General features: G+C 42.6%; 1 protein-coding gene across 5 annotated transcripts in view; it reads right to left on the reverse strand.

Moving 5' to 3' along the window:
- The window catches only part of FAM13A (family with sequence similarity 13 member A), a 187625-nt gene that overhangs the window by 40360 nt on the left and 132574 nt on the right, over positions 1 to 14691 (reverse strand). For all 5 annotated transcript variants that reach the window (XM_084625336.1, XM_084625339.1, XM_084625337.1 and 2 more), the window contains 5 exons: positions 10983 to 11027; positions 8534 to 8713; positions 5108 to 5294; positions 1506 to 1582; positions 389 to 431 (listed from right to left, as the gene is read on the reverse strand). In XM_084625336.1, coding sequence (XP_084481462.1) covers positions 389 to 431; positions 1506 to 1582; positions 5108 to 5294; positions 8534 to 8713; positions 10983 to 11027 — 532 coding nt within the window. The remainder of the gene's footprint in view (positions 1 to 388; positions 432 to 1505; positions 1583 to 5107; positions 5295 to 8533; positions 8714 to 10982; positions 11028 to 14691) is intronic.

Raw genomic sequence — 14691 nt, forward strand, 5'->3', positions numbered from 1 at the left:
GGGAAGTCATATAGAAAAGACCAAAATTATTTCAGAAAAAAACAGGAGAGACAAAGTTAATCTCAGTACATGGTGAACTAATCAGTCACATGCCCTGCTCACCAGGATCTTTATGGAACTCAATGTCAAACTGCTGACTTCAGTGACTGTGTTTTTTTTAATAAGTAGGGGTTACAGGGAAAGGAACAGATGTTTTAAAGACACCTCATTGTTCAACTATATCCAGGAGAAAAACAAAGCAAACTCCATTTTGGAGGTCAGGGCGCTGCCTCACAGTTACAACATTTCGTTCGAAGCATTTACCGTCCTGACCAGCTAGTTCTATAAAATTCAATGTTTTTGTTTGTTTTGCCCAGGACCAAATCTCAACAAATATGAAGATACCAACCTGCGAGTGCATGAAAAACACATCATCGTTTTCATTTTCTTTGCTATTTAAAAAAAAGAAAAGAAACAAAAATAAACCAGACTGTCTCATAGTGAAAGGAAACAGACTTTTGTACCCTCTTACTTTTTATACTTTGGCTATCATTGCCAATACCATCTCTTTTAAAAGGATTTGAGCGTACTTGCTATTGCTTGTAAATACAGTAAATATGCGATACTCAGTGAGTGTCACAGCACTTTAAGCTGTTATCCCATCCATTTTGCTTCCTCGTAGAAGCTATCTGTGGAAAATATAACAGAATTAAATTCTGCTGCCCTTAATCCAAACAAATTCACATCTCCCAACAAACCCTACACTCACAAATGCAGTGATGGAGTAAAATTCTCCTCACTCAAGCAAAGTTGAGTGATTGGGCTCGGGGGGTGGGGGAGGAAAATGAAGTGCAGGAAAGGGGGTTGGGACCTCCAAACTTGGGGCCAGGGAGCTGTGCTGAAGTGCATCAGCTGCCCTTCTGCAACAGTTGTCTTGGGGTGTGTGCTGGGGTTTACAGTACCCATGAGAAAACAGATCCTGGGGCCTATCTCCCTACTCTCCATGCTATTCTATGTGGCACAGGTGCCAAGCCCCTTTCTGGTATACAAGAGAGGGCCGAGGCTTTCCTGCAGAGCCAATCTCCTCTCTATACCAGTCCAATGTGCGGCTAATGTGGTGATGAAGCCCCTCTGCAGCAAACTGAAAGTCACCCCCATGGGCTCCTGAGGGTTTGTCTATACAGCAGATGGGAGCATGCTTCCCAGCGCAGGGAGACAGAAACATGCTAGCCCTGCTCGAGCTAGTACACTAAAAGTAGCAGCGTAGCCATGGTAACAGGGGTGGTTCCGGCTAGTGCCCGAGTACACACCCACCCATCACCCCTACATACACATAGGGTGGCTAGCCCAAGCTGCTGCCCACTACCCACGCTACAGCGTGATTTTCAGCAAGCTAGCTTGAGCAGAACTAGCAAGTGTCTGTCTGCTTGCCCTAGGAAGCATGCTCTCAGCTGCAGTGTGGATGGAAGAAACAATCACATCATACAGAACCACTTGGAGAGCAAAACGTAAGCTATAAAAGTCACCTTTCATCAGACAAAACCTCCATGTCATCAGGTCCTGCTCTGGCTGTCGGCCTTGAGGAGCTAAAACTTTCCATACTCTGTAACACAGCAAATGTTAAAATAATAAATTAGGTAAAAAGAACAACAACGCTGGAGGCTATTACAACACTGTATCCAAACCAAGTATTACATAGAACAGGGGAACAGCAGCCATAGGTCTATCTTTCATACAATTACAATTTAAAAAAGCATGCTTTATTATCAATTTCCTGCAATAGAAACAACAGTGTAGCACTTAAACAAGTACCTGTCACCAGAAACCCTTAAAGTGTTTCACAAAGAACAGTTGGCACGGGCCAAGGGATGTGCTAGCCACTGCTTCCCGCAGGTCCCATTGGCCGGGAACGGCAAACCGTGGCCAGTGGGAGCTGCGGGGCTCCGTGCCTGTGGACACTCCAGATAAACAAACCGGAACGGCCCACCAGCGGCTTTACCCTGACGGGCCAGGTGCCAAAGGTTGCTGACCCCTGTTATAGGCAATGCAATTTGATGGCCCTTCATTTGAGAGACGTTAGAGAAGTGGTCACCAACGGGTCGATCACAATCGATGGTTCGATCCTAAAGGATGTCCCAGTCGTTCCCAAGCTCTGGCAGTGCAGCGTGGCTGCTGCTAAGGCAGACTCCCTATCCCAGCCCCACGCCGCTCCAGGAAGCGGCCAGAGGTCTCCCTCTGCGAGCAGCTCCTGCCTGCAAGCATCGCCCCCGCAGCTCCCAATGACCGGGAGAGCTGCGAGGGTGGTGATTGCAGAGAGGGACAGCATGCAAAGCCACGTGCCCCTGCCCTCCCTCAGGGGCCACAGCAGCGTGTTGGCCCCTTCCAGGAGGGCTGTGGGGCCAGGGTAGGCAGGGAGCCTGCCTGAGCCTCGCTGTGCTCGCTGCCGACCGGGAGCTGCCAGAGGTAAGTGCTGCCCTCCTTCTGCACCCCAAGACGCAACCCTGAGCCCCCTCCCAGAGCCAGCACCCTGAATCCCCTCCTGCACCCCAAACCTCAGCCCTGAGCCCCCTCCTGGAGCCAGCAACCCATACCCCCTTCTGCATGCCGAACCCCCTCCTGCACCCAAACTCCCTCCAAGAGCTTGCACCCCAACCTCCTGGCCCAGGCTCAGCCCTGAGTCCCCTCCCACACTGCGAACCCCTTGGCCCCCAGCCCAGAGCCCGCACCCCCTCCCGAACCCCAACCCCCTACCCCAGCCTGGTGAAAGCGAGTGAGGGTTGGGGAGAGCAAGCGACAGAGGGAGCGGGGGATGGGGTGAGTGGGGCGTTTGGGGAAGAGGCAGGGTAGATCCTGGGTTGCCCTTAGATTCAAAAAGTTATCTTGGGCATAAAAAGGTTGGAGACCACTGGGTTAGAGCCTCGCCCACCCCTCAACCCCAAGGTATTCAGTCAAGTAGATATTTTGACAGTCTTTTCTTCTTAAAGACCACAATCTGGGCCAGATTCTCATTTAGACTTCACTCTGGCTGAGTGAAGGGGCCTGAATGGGAACATCAGTGTAATGTCCTCCCACTTTCAGGCCTCTTTACACTGCAGGAGTGGTATTAATGGGCCTTAGTGTAAAAGCAAATCAGGCTCTCAGTGGTACTTCAGTGGAAGTTGCACATGTGTATCCAGAGCCAGAACATGGCCCCACATCTGCAGAAACTAATTTGCTTCACATTTATTTAAAAGAAAGAGAGAAGTATTTCCCATGTGTGTGGACTGTCACTGTACCATCCATTAATGCAGTAATGGGAAGCAGAAGAAGAATCCCCCACCAAAGAAAATGATAAGTCTTCCCCATTAGAGAGAGGGAAGGGAGGCAACTGCATATACTGTCCCACAGGGACGCTACTGCACGGTCAGTGCTTGCCGCCAGAGAGCATTTAGCTCGACTCTGGCCAGTTACTTCAGAATTGTAAGTACCTTGTGCAAGAGGATCTTTTTTGGATGGGGAGGCTCCTTGCATGTCCTCACCTCCTGGACACCCACAAAAGAGCCTTGCACTTACACTCTTGGCCCAAACGCTGAAATCTGTCTCGTGTGGCAGCTCTAAGGAGAGAGTGTCTCAAAGGGTGCAGACATTAAATGTCTATTATATGCGATCGGATACTGTTGCTTCATGTTAAATCTAATACACAGAGCCTATGATTTCTCAGTTTCTTTCCTTCATTTTATCAATGCCATTTCTATCTAATACACAAAAGAACCCAACTCATTCCCTCTTCGGTATCTGTGTACATTTTAGTCTGATAAATAAACCACGGCTGTGTAATCTAAAACAAGTGTGCCAGAACACGATGTACTTTTTCAAAACAAAACATATAACATTTAACGGGCACTCACCTATAGGAGACTTTGGAACTCAACCAACAACAACCAGAGAAAATATTCCACAGCTGGTAAAGCCTACTCTTTTCTCAGGGTATTGTAATGCTACCAGCGGTGCTAAGAGTTTGTGATGTGCCAAGTATCATGCAGCATTGCATGCCTGTCTTCATCAATGGCCCACGCTGAAATATGCTGTAAGTTCTAAACTGCTAACACAACATTTAGTGCCTGTGTTGGCTATACGGGGAAGGAGATGTTGCATCAGCGATTTTTGCAGTTTGTCACGGTGGGCAAACTGTCTTCTACTGGGAAGGTCAAACAGGGATCACAACATTCTGTGATTCAAAACAAAAAGGCTGCACAATGTAAACCCATGTCTTCTACAGGCTGTGCACATTCCACTGTGCTCGCGACATTGCAAATGCGCCAGATATGTTTGCAGTCAAAAGGTGTGATGTATCTAGATTGATCACCTTTCATCCTAAAGACTCCGAAGCATTTTGTATACAGCACCTCTGAAATGCAGCTGCTGCTGAGAGGAAGGGCAACCACCAAATTCACCCACTGATAATGCCCTGGCACTCACTCACTACAAACACCACACCGATAAGCTACATTGTGACGGAAAACTATCGGACAGAATTAAAAAAAAAAAAAGCCCCACACAAGCTGATGGTCCAACCTGTGAGGTGCTGAACAGGCTCAATCCTACTAAAATCTTGCAGGCTTGGGGACAAATTTCACTTCCTTACTCTATTTTTGAAACCATATTGTTTTGCTCTATTAAAAACAAAAATAGCTATGTGTAGACTAAGAGGGTCAGTGTCTGAATTTGGCCCTTCTGTAACCACAATGCACTTGTTAAAAGTAAAGGTGTACTTGTGGCACCTTAGAGACTAACCAATTTATTTGAGCATAAGCTTTCGTGCATCCATCTGATGAAGTGAGCTGTAGCTCACGAAAGCTTATGCTCAAATAAATTGGTTAGTCTCTAAGGTGCCACAAGTACTCCTTCTCTTTTTGCGGATACAGACTAACACGGCTGCTACTCTGAAACTTGTTAAAAGTGTAAGGCCTGATTCTCCATGGCCCTAACCAGCCATTTACATCTGTGCAAAGTGCAAGTGATTACAGTTGTATAAATGGCTACACAAGGTACAAGGCAGTGGGGAAGCGGGATGCTTGATTGTGAGTGGGATGCTCTTTCCCAACATGATACTGATGCTCTCTGTACTTTGTATGGCATGTTTGCTTACCACAGGGCTATCCTGGTTATCGTTAAGCTCAGAAAGTTTGGTGCTGGATTTCTGCCGTTTTGGTTTATTCCTTTCTCCAATATACCCGGAGTTGTTTTCTTGTAATTTTTCTACTTCCTGAGGAGTCAGAATACAATCTTCAAGGCTTCCGAATCCAGAAGGAATGTTTTCTTTGTTGATGACCTCTCTGAGGAAGGCAAATTACATTGCAACAAGCTGTTTTTTTAAAAACACAATCCTATTGCATTTATGCTATTGGCAGAGAAATGCATTATGCTGACTGGTGCAGTTCTGGAATTGTCTCTTAAACCCCATCTGCGTTTAACCTATTGCAAGAAACACAACAAAGGTTGTGACATCCGAAATCCCAACAAGGAGTTAAAAACAGGTGCACTACATCGCATGAGAAAACATGGTCATCAGCACTGGGGAAACGATCCAACTCCCACCAAAGTCAGTGGAAAGAATGGATCAGCCCCTGGCTGTACTAGTTATTTTTAAAAGGTTATGCCAGTTAACTTTCCCAGAGACAAAATGTTTGGGTTTTTTTTTTTTTTTTTTTTTTTTTAGCAACTAACAACTTGTAATAATTTCCGGTATAATTGAAAGCAGAATTTGGGCATGTCTCCCAAACCTACTGTAACTCATCTCTTTACCCAAGTTTGCAGGGTAAGAACACACGAGGGATTTCCACTGCACCACCACCCCCTGCCTCTTTTGGGAAGGGTGAGGGAGTGATAAATAACAGAGAACAGGATGGGGACGAAAATGCCTCATCAAGAATAACTGGACTGCTGTGAGAGAGGGCTGTGTGATTTGTTGTGTTGCACGGAAATGTGTTTGCTTGCTTAAATGCTTCTTATTGGACACTGGGATAAATTCCTGTTTTGTCTAGTCAGATCTGTGTGTTTTCCAGACATGTCATCTATGCTCATCTTTGCCTCCTTGTTTAGGAGGGTGAAGATCTTCTGCTAGCTCCCTTTCCCTGCAGTTGTTCTTCTGCAGTGCCACTCCTCTGCCCTCCTTAATAGGTGTTTTTCTATTACGTGCAATAATAGAGACACTTTCAAAAATACAGGCATCACTGTATCTTCTATTTGTATATCGATATGTATCTCCTTCCTCCCAACCTCTATGCTCCCTCAGGCTAAAAGCACATCTATCATGCCAGAGATGGAAGGCTGGAATGGTGAGTAACAGTTGTAAGCATCCACAGCAGTTTTGTACAGCGAGGTACAAAGCTCAAGTTCTGCTTTCAGTAACATCAGGGAAGTTGCTCTGGTGTGGCACTGGTGTAAATGAGAGAGGAGAATCTGACACTGAGGTGTTTGGCTAGTCCTCATGAGGGCAAAAGTATTCATAGTTTTAAAAAATGCTCTAGTTATTTTCTAGGTCACAAGTCATTTCTATGTTTTGTCCCTGGAAAAGGTAGATGACAGAGAATTATAAATCTCTGGATAAGGCTTACCAGACCCATTTAACTTTGTGCAATTATTATTTTTAAACCACTGAGATGTCATTCATTACATTTAGACGGTAGGTCATGTGGTGTGCAAAATGTAAGCCCATCCATATATTTATGGCATAAATACTATCCCAGTTGTGTGCTGCCACTGTGTTGTGTGGCACCATGGATCTTCTTTAGATCTGTGTCCAGACAGAAAAGAGATAAAGCCAGCCAAAATCAAAAAGGTCTCAAATGAAATTTTCAATTTTCACAATTTACCATGACAGATTGCAGGACATTTTATCCCTATGAAACCAGAGAAATGACCTGATTTGTCGGTGCCATTTAGGACTTTTGATTTGCTTTAAATTAATGTCTGGGGCTTTGGGATAAATACAGGACTGAAGAGTTAGCAGCTAAATGGGCTACAAAGCACGAACAGCAAATATACAATGCGATGCGGAGGCTGTGCAGAAAAAACTGCCTTGCAATATATGCTGCCAAACACGTACACTAGCCCGCTTCTGACCTACTTACCTGAAAAGTCAGTTAGAAATGCTTTTACTGCAGGAACATTTCTCTGCTATGTTAACATCCCATAGTTACCGAAAGTCGTGGTGTATTCTCCATCCCTGACAATTTTTAAATCAAGACTGGATGTTTTTCGAGAAGATATGCCCTTAGAATTATTTTGTGGAAGTTCTATGGCCTGTGTTATACACAGTGGTGATCACAATGGTCCCTTCTGGCTTTGGAATCTATGAATCTATATTCCTGGATGTCAAGTAGCATGGATTATAATTTTTGAGCCCGGGTGCCTAAAGTTAGGCCCCCGGAAATAAAAGTGGCTTGATTTTAAAAAATGCTAAGGCCTGTAGCTCCAGTAAGATTTGTGGGTATTCAGCAGCTCTGAAAATAAGGTAATTTTTATAAAGGCACCTATAATATGTATTTAAGAGCCTAACTTTAAGCCCTCAATTATGCAAACACTTATGCACATGATTAACGTTAATATGACTACTCATACGCTTAATGTTAAACAGACGCGTAAATGTTTGCAAGATCAGGGTCTGAGTTTAAACATGTTGGCCGTCGTATACAGTTGTACTGCCCTACAAAAAATAGCAATATATCAAATTCCCCTCACACACCCATACTACACATTCTTGGGATGAAGTCTTCTATATATGTATTTTGAAACAGCTTAGACTGGGCAAACATCTTGACCATTTAAAAATACTTTTTATTTTCTAAAAGTGGGGAAAGGTCACATTTTTTCCTTTCAGTAAAAAAAAATCCTTAGATCCGTGCGTGAACACAACCTCTATTCAGAATGCGATGGTGACACATCTGTATTATATGCTGTATGTCATCAGGAGGAATACTATGTATGACTAATCCTTGAGAGGCATTTAAAAAAAGCTGTCTCAAAATACTGTTTATCTGTCTTATAACCACTGAGATAAAAATGGTCGATTTTTGATTAATAAAAGGGGCACGTTCTTCTCCCAAATGCACACACAGAGCACTACAAAATTTGAACAGAAGCTGTCTTTCTACATGTGAAACTAGAATTTGGTCCCAATTTTGTAGCTGTTTCGTTATACAAAAGCATTTGAAAGGGTTATTTTTTGTCCAGTATTAAGTTACAAATGCCAAAACTGATTTTTTCCAGGAGTATTACTGTTTCCAGATACATACAATTAAAACAAAAACCAAACACTACTTTTAGGCTGACACCCGTCAGCCCATTCCGCTGTGAAACGACCACAAACCAAGGCCCTGGTTCTGCAGCTCACAGCTCCAAGTAAGCCAATGGAGCTCATCCACAGGTGCAGCAGTCAGTCTGTACGCGGTCAACTGCGGAACGGGGGCCAAGGCTTGCAATAACGGAGCCACTGTCTTGCCTATTTAATGGGTGTGATTATGATGCTATCAATGAAATATCATTTTTAAAGGAGAAGAAATCGTGAACATACACGTCTCTGTTTCGTCGGCCTTCATCCTGCTCTTTGTGATGCCGCCTCCTCTGCCTGGTGGATACATTTGAAGAGGCTGATGATGTTCCTGATTCGGAGTCCTCTGAACTCTGCCCACCTGAGCCATGAGCATCAAAGAGATGCTGTTCCACTGCTGAGCGGATCGTCTTCTCTAAGTATCTGTCAAGATGAAAAATAAGGTCAATTAAACTTACAAACTTACCAGAAAACCTCTCCCTTTTTAGAAGTCACAATTTTTTAATAACTGCAGTAGTGTCAAAAACATGCTAAGGATGGCAGACGCATGGCAAGACATCAGCTAAATTGTTCAGATGTGGTTGACTAAAATGGGGCACGTTAAGCAGTGACCCAAATTTTCAAAAGTGCTGAGCATTCTCAGCTCCCATTAGCGTCAACGGCCGTTATGGCCACTCAATACTTCTGTAGAGGAGTCCATTTTTACTTAGGTGCCTAACTGGAGCCCCCCCGAATTAACAGACCCCGACATGAAGAACTTTAGTTTGAAATGAGAATTTAAGATTCAAGTGATTAGACAACCCATACCAAGATAACAGGGTCTACAGCTTTTTACTGTGTGTTTTTAAATTCACTCCCAGTTCTGGGGAGGGAGGGGGAAAACTGGGGGGGGGGGTGGAAAGAGGGATACAACATGGGCAAAACACCTCATGCTGGGTGACCCATGACAAGCAAACCCAGGGTAGGGGGGTTGCTTTAGGTTTGGATGGCTGGTGCATGCATGATGCAAATATGTGCAAACGGGCCTGCGTCATCCCTTCTCTCACCGGCTCTTCATGTGCTGACCCACACCCCTAGCGGGTGGAGTGGTGTGTACGGGTGAGGAACAACACTTCTCACAGCTCCCTGGTGCACCGGCAGAATGCTCCTGCGGCACCTCCGCTTCCGATGGTGCAGCGCACTTCCCTCACTGCACCTGACCAGCATTGTTGGCCTGGATGATGTGAGGCTGGGGCTATAACTTGCCCCCATCCTTCTGGGGTGACTGACTCCCAGACGAGCTAGGAGGGAGCAGTCCCTTGTGACAGAATGCACAGACTGCAACTGTGATTGGCCCCTGTGAAAGGCCTGCCAGAAGGAAAGGCTCTTTGAAGTAAGGACCTTAAGTGACATGAATGTGTGTGCAGCAAGTTCTTTAATAAGTGTATGTTAAGGGCATGCTACTGAAAGTGTGGACAGACAGGTTATCAGGGTGAATGCTATTCATAGTTACACTCATCATATATCTCCACCAGGTGAAACAAAATTATATAAGAAATAGTAGCACCTGTGAGAATGATGAGTGATTACCTTCTCACAAGTACGACGACCACACAGTAGGGCAACTCATCATAAACTTTACTCAACTATATATATATATTGCCCAATTCTGATCCCATGCTGTTTTAACACTGCTGCAACTTACTGATTTTGATGGAATGACTCCTGTTTGATTCTGGTGTGAGATTGGAATAAGAACTACTGTGAGCAGCAGAGCTTTTATTCACTTCAGTATAGTGATGGAGTCACTGTAGTGACACTAAAGTCAAGGTTGTGAGACTGTTTCCGTTGTAAACCTAACTGAACCCTCGCATTCTCACTTTGTGGAAAAAATGTTCCTTTTTTCTTGAAATTTCTTCTGCTTATTTTTGGGACAGAGGAGGGTTTGGAGGTAAAGACTGAGATAAATCAGACAAACATTTCCGATACATGACAGTTTGAAAAAAAAGGAATTTCTCTCGCACTTCCCCCGATATTTTGAAGTATCTTATGTTCTCTGGAACATCATGGCTCACAAAAGACTTGATTAGAAACTCCAGATTTGTTTCATTCATTCATGTTCAATAACATTTAGCGCACTAAAATGTTCTATGTTAAAATGATTTCTTGAGAGAATCTGATGGTTAATTTTGAAAGCGTTAGCTATGAATGTGAACCTCTACATGGGCCAAGAGGCCACTGAAGAGTTTATAAACTTGTTGCTAACTATTATGTTAGCTGAGTTTGTAAACCCTCAGAAAAATCAAACAAATCAAAAAAATTAGCAATATCATAAAAGTGTATTTTAACTTTGCTAAATGTGTATGTGTGTGTGTATATATATAACATATGGGCAAGAATAAATTCATATGCCAAAATTTGGGACCTGAATGTCAGGCAGGTAAGGAGTCTCTTTATAGCACAGTGAGGTTGTGCTTCTTGAAATCTCCGTGGTTACATAACCATAACATCCCACGGGTGTGGGGAAAAAAGCAAGGAACTATGACACCCAGGCACTTATTTGAGAGGAAGTGGTTTATGATCACTATACACAATGCACTTTTCTTTGGACAGTACTAGGCTATTACAGAAAAATAAGAGAATAACGTTTTTAAAAGCTTAAGTAGACAACAAATGACAGCAACAAAACTTAAAAATAAACAGAGACACTTACTCTCCAGTAGCAGGAATGTTACTGCTCACTTGGGATACATGGGCACTGTGGAAAGGGAAGAAAGATCTAATTACCAAAGTACTGTCGTGGAACACCTGAAGGAGAACGTTGGCTTTTCTTCTCTCATTGCCTTTTCTTAGACACTAAACCATCTACTAAATTAATTAAAGGTATGATTCATCAGCAGGAATTCATCTCCTAGAATTACATATGCACATGACAAGCTTAGAATCATAGAATATCAGGGTTGGAAGGGACCTCAGGAGGTCATCTAGTCCAACCCCCTGCTCAAAGCAGGACTAATCCCCATTTTTGCCCCAGATCCGTAAATGGTCCTCTCAAGGACTGAACTCACAACCCTGGGTTTAGCAGGCCAACGCTCAAACCACTGAGCTATCTGACCCCTCAACAGAATTTTGACTCACACTATTAGAATGTACATTTATACAAGGCTAGTACACTCAGAATTGGATTGCTTGTCATTTACTACCAAGAGACTACAGTCAAAAGGAAGGTATTTTAGGTATAGCACCTTATGATTCTTCTCTTGAATATTCTGCAGCTGTAGATCACACTTAGTTTAACCAAATGAGCTCTGTTCTTTTGAGTCAAGATTTCAAAACGTACACGCTATAAAGTGACTCAACATTTAACAGGTTTTAAACTACTCATCAGGAAAAAGGTAAAACATATTTCCTCTTCCCAGATTCCCCTGCCCCAACTCCCTGTTTTTCATGTTCTTAGCTCCCCGCCACCATTTGTTTTTAAGTATATTTTCTCGCCTTTCTGTTTGCCTCTAAGTCTGACTCCAGGCTCAGGAAGAGGTAAAATAACAGAATTCTAGTTGTCACCACTCACTGTTCAAAGCACTTTCAAGTAAGGTGACGTGCCATCCCACATGGCCATTACTGCTCTGCAATCTAACTGCAGGGTCAGATTAGATTAGGCCAAAGAAATTCCCTCCCCTTTCCATGTACCATCAGATTGCTCCCCATGTGTTGACTCAACTTTGAAGATAAGAGGGCACATGAGATTTCACTCCTGTTCATCCCGCCTACAATATTAATTAAACCAAATAAGTTAGCTTAAACACTGCATTTGGCTTTATCCTCTTATCAGCAACAGAATCAGTAGCAGGGTTGGCTGGTGTACTCAGAAGTAAAACGACCCTATGCTAGATTACAAGAGGGACTTGTGAAAGTCTTACTCAAGAATTCTAGGTTTACTGTGCCGCACTAATAGAAATTTAGTGTTTTTAATCTATACATGCAAGGTGCATCCTTTCAGAAACTTTAATTGCTGATGATTCAATAATTGCTCTATTACTTTAAACCAATCACAGTTTCTAAGGTTTCTTCTATCCTTTCTCTTTAATATTTCTCCCACCAAACTACTGTAGCTTCCCTGCAGAGACCTGATGCCAGCCAAAAGGCTGGAGCACTCGCTCTCCTCAGAAGGCAAGCACATTGTCACGTCACTGGTAGCAAGTGGTAGGGAGAGGAGCTTGAACTGGTGGGAGGAGGTAAAATAAAAGTGTCACAAAAATCAGTTTAGTAAAGTCACACAACAGCACACGTCTCTACAGGTCTAGAGGACAGAACTACTGCAAGTCCACATGTTGTAGATAAGCCAGAAGGCTTTTAGTTCCTGCAAGGGATTGAGTGCATCCCCACTAACCAGCTTGGTGTGTGTAAATTAGTGCAGTGCACCCACACACGCCACTCCCTTCAACTATGGCTTCACCTGTGCACTCTTCACCTCTGCACTGTTCACCCAGACACGGTTCCTCAAAGGATTCACATAGCATGAAAGCACATGTGTATTTGGCAGTCGATTCCATGTATATACATGGATGTTATACCATTAGAATACACATACAGTTGTATATTTCAGATTAATACACTTATCATTTGTATCATCTTATTGTATTTAATATTATCCTTACACACACACACACACACACACACACACACAAAGAGACAAATATAGAGGAAGACTCTCCTCAATACACATGTAGGTGATATCTAGCTGATTAACTTAATTTATCCCATGGCTATACTACTGATCATACATATTTGACCATTTCACCTGCTGTCTACCCACCCACTACAGTCTCTTCCCCATGACCCCTCAGCAACTTCAAAGAGTTGAAATTTTAAATATTTTTCTTGGAAGGTTTGAATAAATCCCACAGAGAATGGGTTGCTTGGCAGAAGGCAGATGAAGTGGCCAAAGTTGCATAATAAATGTAATTTCTCACAAATGTATCACTGCCACAAGTGTGGTTGTACTTTCTCATATCAATATTTGATATGTATTATATAGAAATAATAGAAATCTAACACACACATATTCACTTGCCCTTTATCTCATCTCTCTTCGCTTCTCCATCCCCAATAAGCTTTCTGTTAAAAAGACATGGGGTCTAAAAAAGGAGAGGACGCTTAAGAGGAGATTAAACTCGGAAAATAGCATTTTCCTTCACTTTATACCATATAATTCCAGCAAAATTACTGTTGTGGAAAAAAAGGAAACTCCTGTTTCATGACTGTAGTGTTGAGCTCTTCATTCCATTTGTTTACTAGTGATATTTCACACTTTGGACAGAATTTTGAAGGTTTATGGGGGAATGATTATTATTCCCTAAAACTATTTTTTGCCTTTTATCATGTAATTTCATTTAAACTTGGGGAGAAAGGATTATTAGAGCATGCAGTTTCTTCTTCTAGGCAAAAAGTAAATAAAAAATCAAATGCAAGACAGTGTATAAAATTCCAAACATTTTCATAACCTTCACATATATTGAGTAGTGATTTTAACCCATAACAAACCTGACTTCATCAACACTGATTCAGTTTCAAGTCCATTGAACCTTCTATTTTCTGATGACACATATACATATGGCAACTATTTAGGGGTAGCTGTTAAAATATCTACTAAGGGACTGTAGGTTCTATCTGAGAGCTAGACAATACTGATTTTAAAATTACTTCATGGACATAGAGAGCATGAAGTAAATACACACACACACACACACCCCCCCCATCACCACCACCACCACCTGGTGAAGAGAAAGTACTTCAAAAAAAATTTAAGCTTCATTAGCCCTTTTAAATTTTAGAAACTACCTCTTTATGTAGTAAGCATGGCCATATAAAAGAAATAGGATTTAACTTTTTCTTGGTCCTGTGATATGTTAATGCTCTTTACTGGGCCTGTCTCTCAATAATAGTGGGATTTTGAAGGAGAAGTTTTCAGATACACTAAATTTCTTATAATTCCACAGTAATTGGCCTTCCATGCTATTTAATTTTGAAGCTTAATTAAAATGCACTGCTAAATGGGTTTATTTACTCTATTCTGTAACATTAGCCAGGAAGTTAGGCCATTTTTTAAAAAAATCTCTTGACGGAGTCAACAGAATTATGAAATAGCTTTAGAATGTTAGGCACAAACGTATTTCTGACTATGTTAATTTCCAGTAAATACATGGAGATATTTAATGAGAAATTCTCAAAAAGCTAAGAGCAAAGAAACACTTCTGGTAACAATTTCCTAGGGGTTTGCTAAACTTCTTGGGTGGCTGAAGTCACTTGGTCCTCAGCTTCATGCTTCACAAGGCACCCAAAGGCATGCTATGAATGCCCCAAACACATTACTTGTCATGTCTTACTGCGTAATTAATTGCCTCTAAATAGCAGCTTTGTTC

This window comes from Lepidochelys olivacea (assembly GCF_965140295.1).
Source record: "Lepidochelys olivacea isolate rLepOli2 genome assembly, chromosome: 4".
NCBI lineage: Eukaryota > Metazoa > Chordata > Testudines > Cheloniidae > Lepidochelys > Lepidochelys olivacea.